Source organism: Galeopterus variegatus, unplaced genomic scaffold, assembly GCF_000696425.1.
Source record: "Galeopterus variegatus unplaced genomic scaffold, G_variegatus-3.0.2 Scaffold7801, whole genome shotgun sequence".
In the NCBI taxonomy this organism is placed as follows: Eukaryota; Metazoa; Chordata; class Mammalia; order Dermoptera; family Cynocephalidae; genus Galeopterus; species Galeopterus variegatus.
The window spans coordinates 106,198-107,778 of record NW_007733912.1 but is presented as its reverse complement, the minus strand read 5'-3'; the positions used below and the strand labels follow the sequence as shown (position 1 = coordinate 107,778).

At 46.0% G+C, this 1,581-nt stretch overlaps 1 protein-coding gene across 1 annotated transcript in view; it reads left to right on the top strand.

Annotated features, from left to right (window-relative positions):
• LOC103607880 (interleukin-1 receptor-like 2) overlaps nt 1–1,581 on the top strand; it is a 73,839-nt gene that overhangs the window by 31,956 nt on the left and 40,302 nt on the right. The window contains 2 exon segments of the mRNA XM_008592342.1: nt 1,159–1,189; nt 1,192–1,317. Coding sequence (XP_008590564.1) covers nt 1,159–1,189; nt 1,192–1,317 — 157 coding nt within the window.

Genomic DNA, 1,581 nt, shown 5'->3' with positions numbered 1-1,581 from the left:
TGGCTGCTGAGGATGACAAGAGAGAAAGGCCTTCCTGAGACTAGCTGCTCTTCAGCTGGCTGGGTGTGAGGTTGTTCCCTGTCGCAATGGAGGCATGGGAGGCGTGAGAACTTATGTGACATCTGCTCTCCCTAAGCCTGGCTGGCATTCTTTGACTATTGTTCAGGCCTCCAAATAGGATGTTGGTGAAGAGTTACTTTGGATTTTGGTAAAGTCCAATCCCTGATCAGTGGAGAAGATGTAACAGCCTGTAACACAGTGGAGCAGTCACTATTCACCTGGACTTGCAGCCTTGGCAAAGGGGCTTGGTGCCATTAGATGGGGGTCCAGTGGGAGAGACAGACACCTGTAGGTGAAGGACATTCCTGACTGTTCGTGGCCTCTTGCCAAAATCCTTCATGACCAGGCACAATATTCCTCCAGGAAGTCTTACTTCCAGCCTACATAGGCCTCTGTCCTCTCAGTTCCTATTAGACTTAATGTTTGTGTCACTCACTTAAGCCTGTAAAACATTCTTTGTCAAATCATGTGGATACACACAGAGAGACTGGGCAAGCAATTCCTGCTATGTATATCTATCTATCTATATATCTGTCTGTCTGTCTATCTAATAGTCCATTTCTGTTGCTTATAACATAAATTCCTGAAACTGGGTAATTTGTAAAGACAAGTCCAGGGAACACATCTGATGAGGGCCTTCTTTGGTGGTGACTTCAATGACATAGGGTGTCACATTGTGAGAAAGGCAGAAGCAAGAGATAGAACTTCTCATGTGCTCACCTTTTAAAGCCATCAGAACCATGCCCATGACCACCATTAAACCATCAAATGGATTAATCCACTCACTATGGCATGGGCTTCACAATCTAATCACCAATTCAAGGCCACACCTTTCAGGTATCATAATACGATTTTCCACCCTCAACAGTTGCAGTGGGAGTTAAGCTTCAGTGAGTTTGGGGGGACAATCCACAGCTCTACCTACCTCCCTCCCTATTATCTTACAGTTAGATTGTAAATTACCTAAGGTCTAGGGACCACACAGGCCTATTATATCTCCCACAATTCATGGGAAGGTGCTAACTAGGGGTGTAACTAGTACCCCCAAATATCCATTGGATTGAATTTTGGTGTTTTTAAATTTTTTTTTCTCTTTAGGAGTGTAAAGAGATTGAAGGGGAGCGGTTTACTTCTTGGGACAAAAGCTTTCGGTGCGCAGTGTGTCAGCTGAGGACAGAGGGAACTATGCATGTCGAGCCGGACTGGCGCACATGGGGAAACAGTACGTGGTTTTAAATGGCATCGCTGTGAACATCAGTAAGTGTGCTCGTGTCTGTGGCCTGGCCTTCCTTGTACTTTGTGTGAGCTGGCTGGCTTTGCGCAGAAGGGATCCTGATCTTGATTTTCCTGAATGTTAGCAGGCTCTCCACCCTGCCACTGTTAGAATCGGGTACACGGAGTGAGGCAGAAGGGCGAGGAGCTCAGTTTTCTCTCCGCAAAACAGAATACTCAGAGCTCTTGGTTTACTTGTGAAAATTCAATGAGAGCATGTCTCGAGAGTAGCTAGGTGCCTGACAAGGT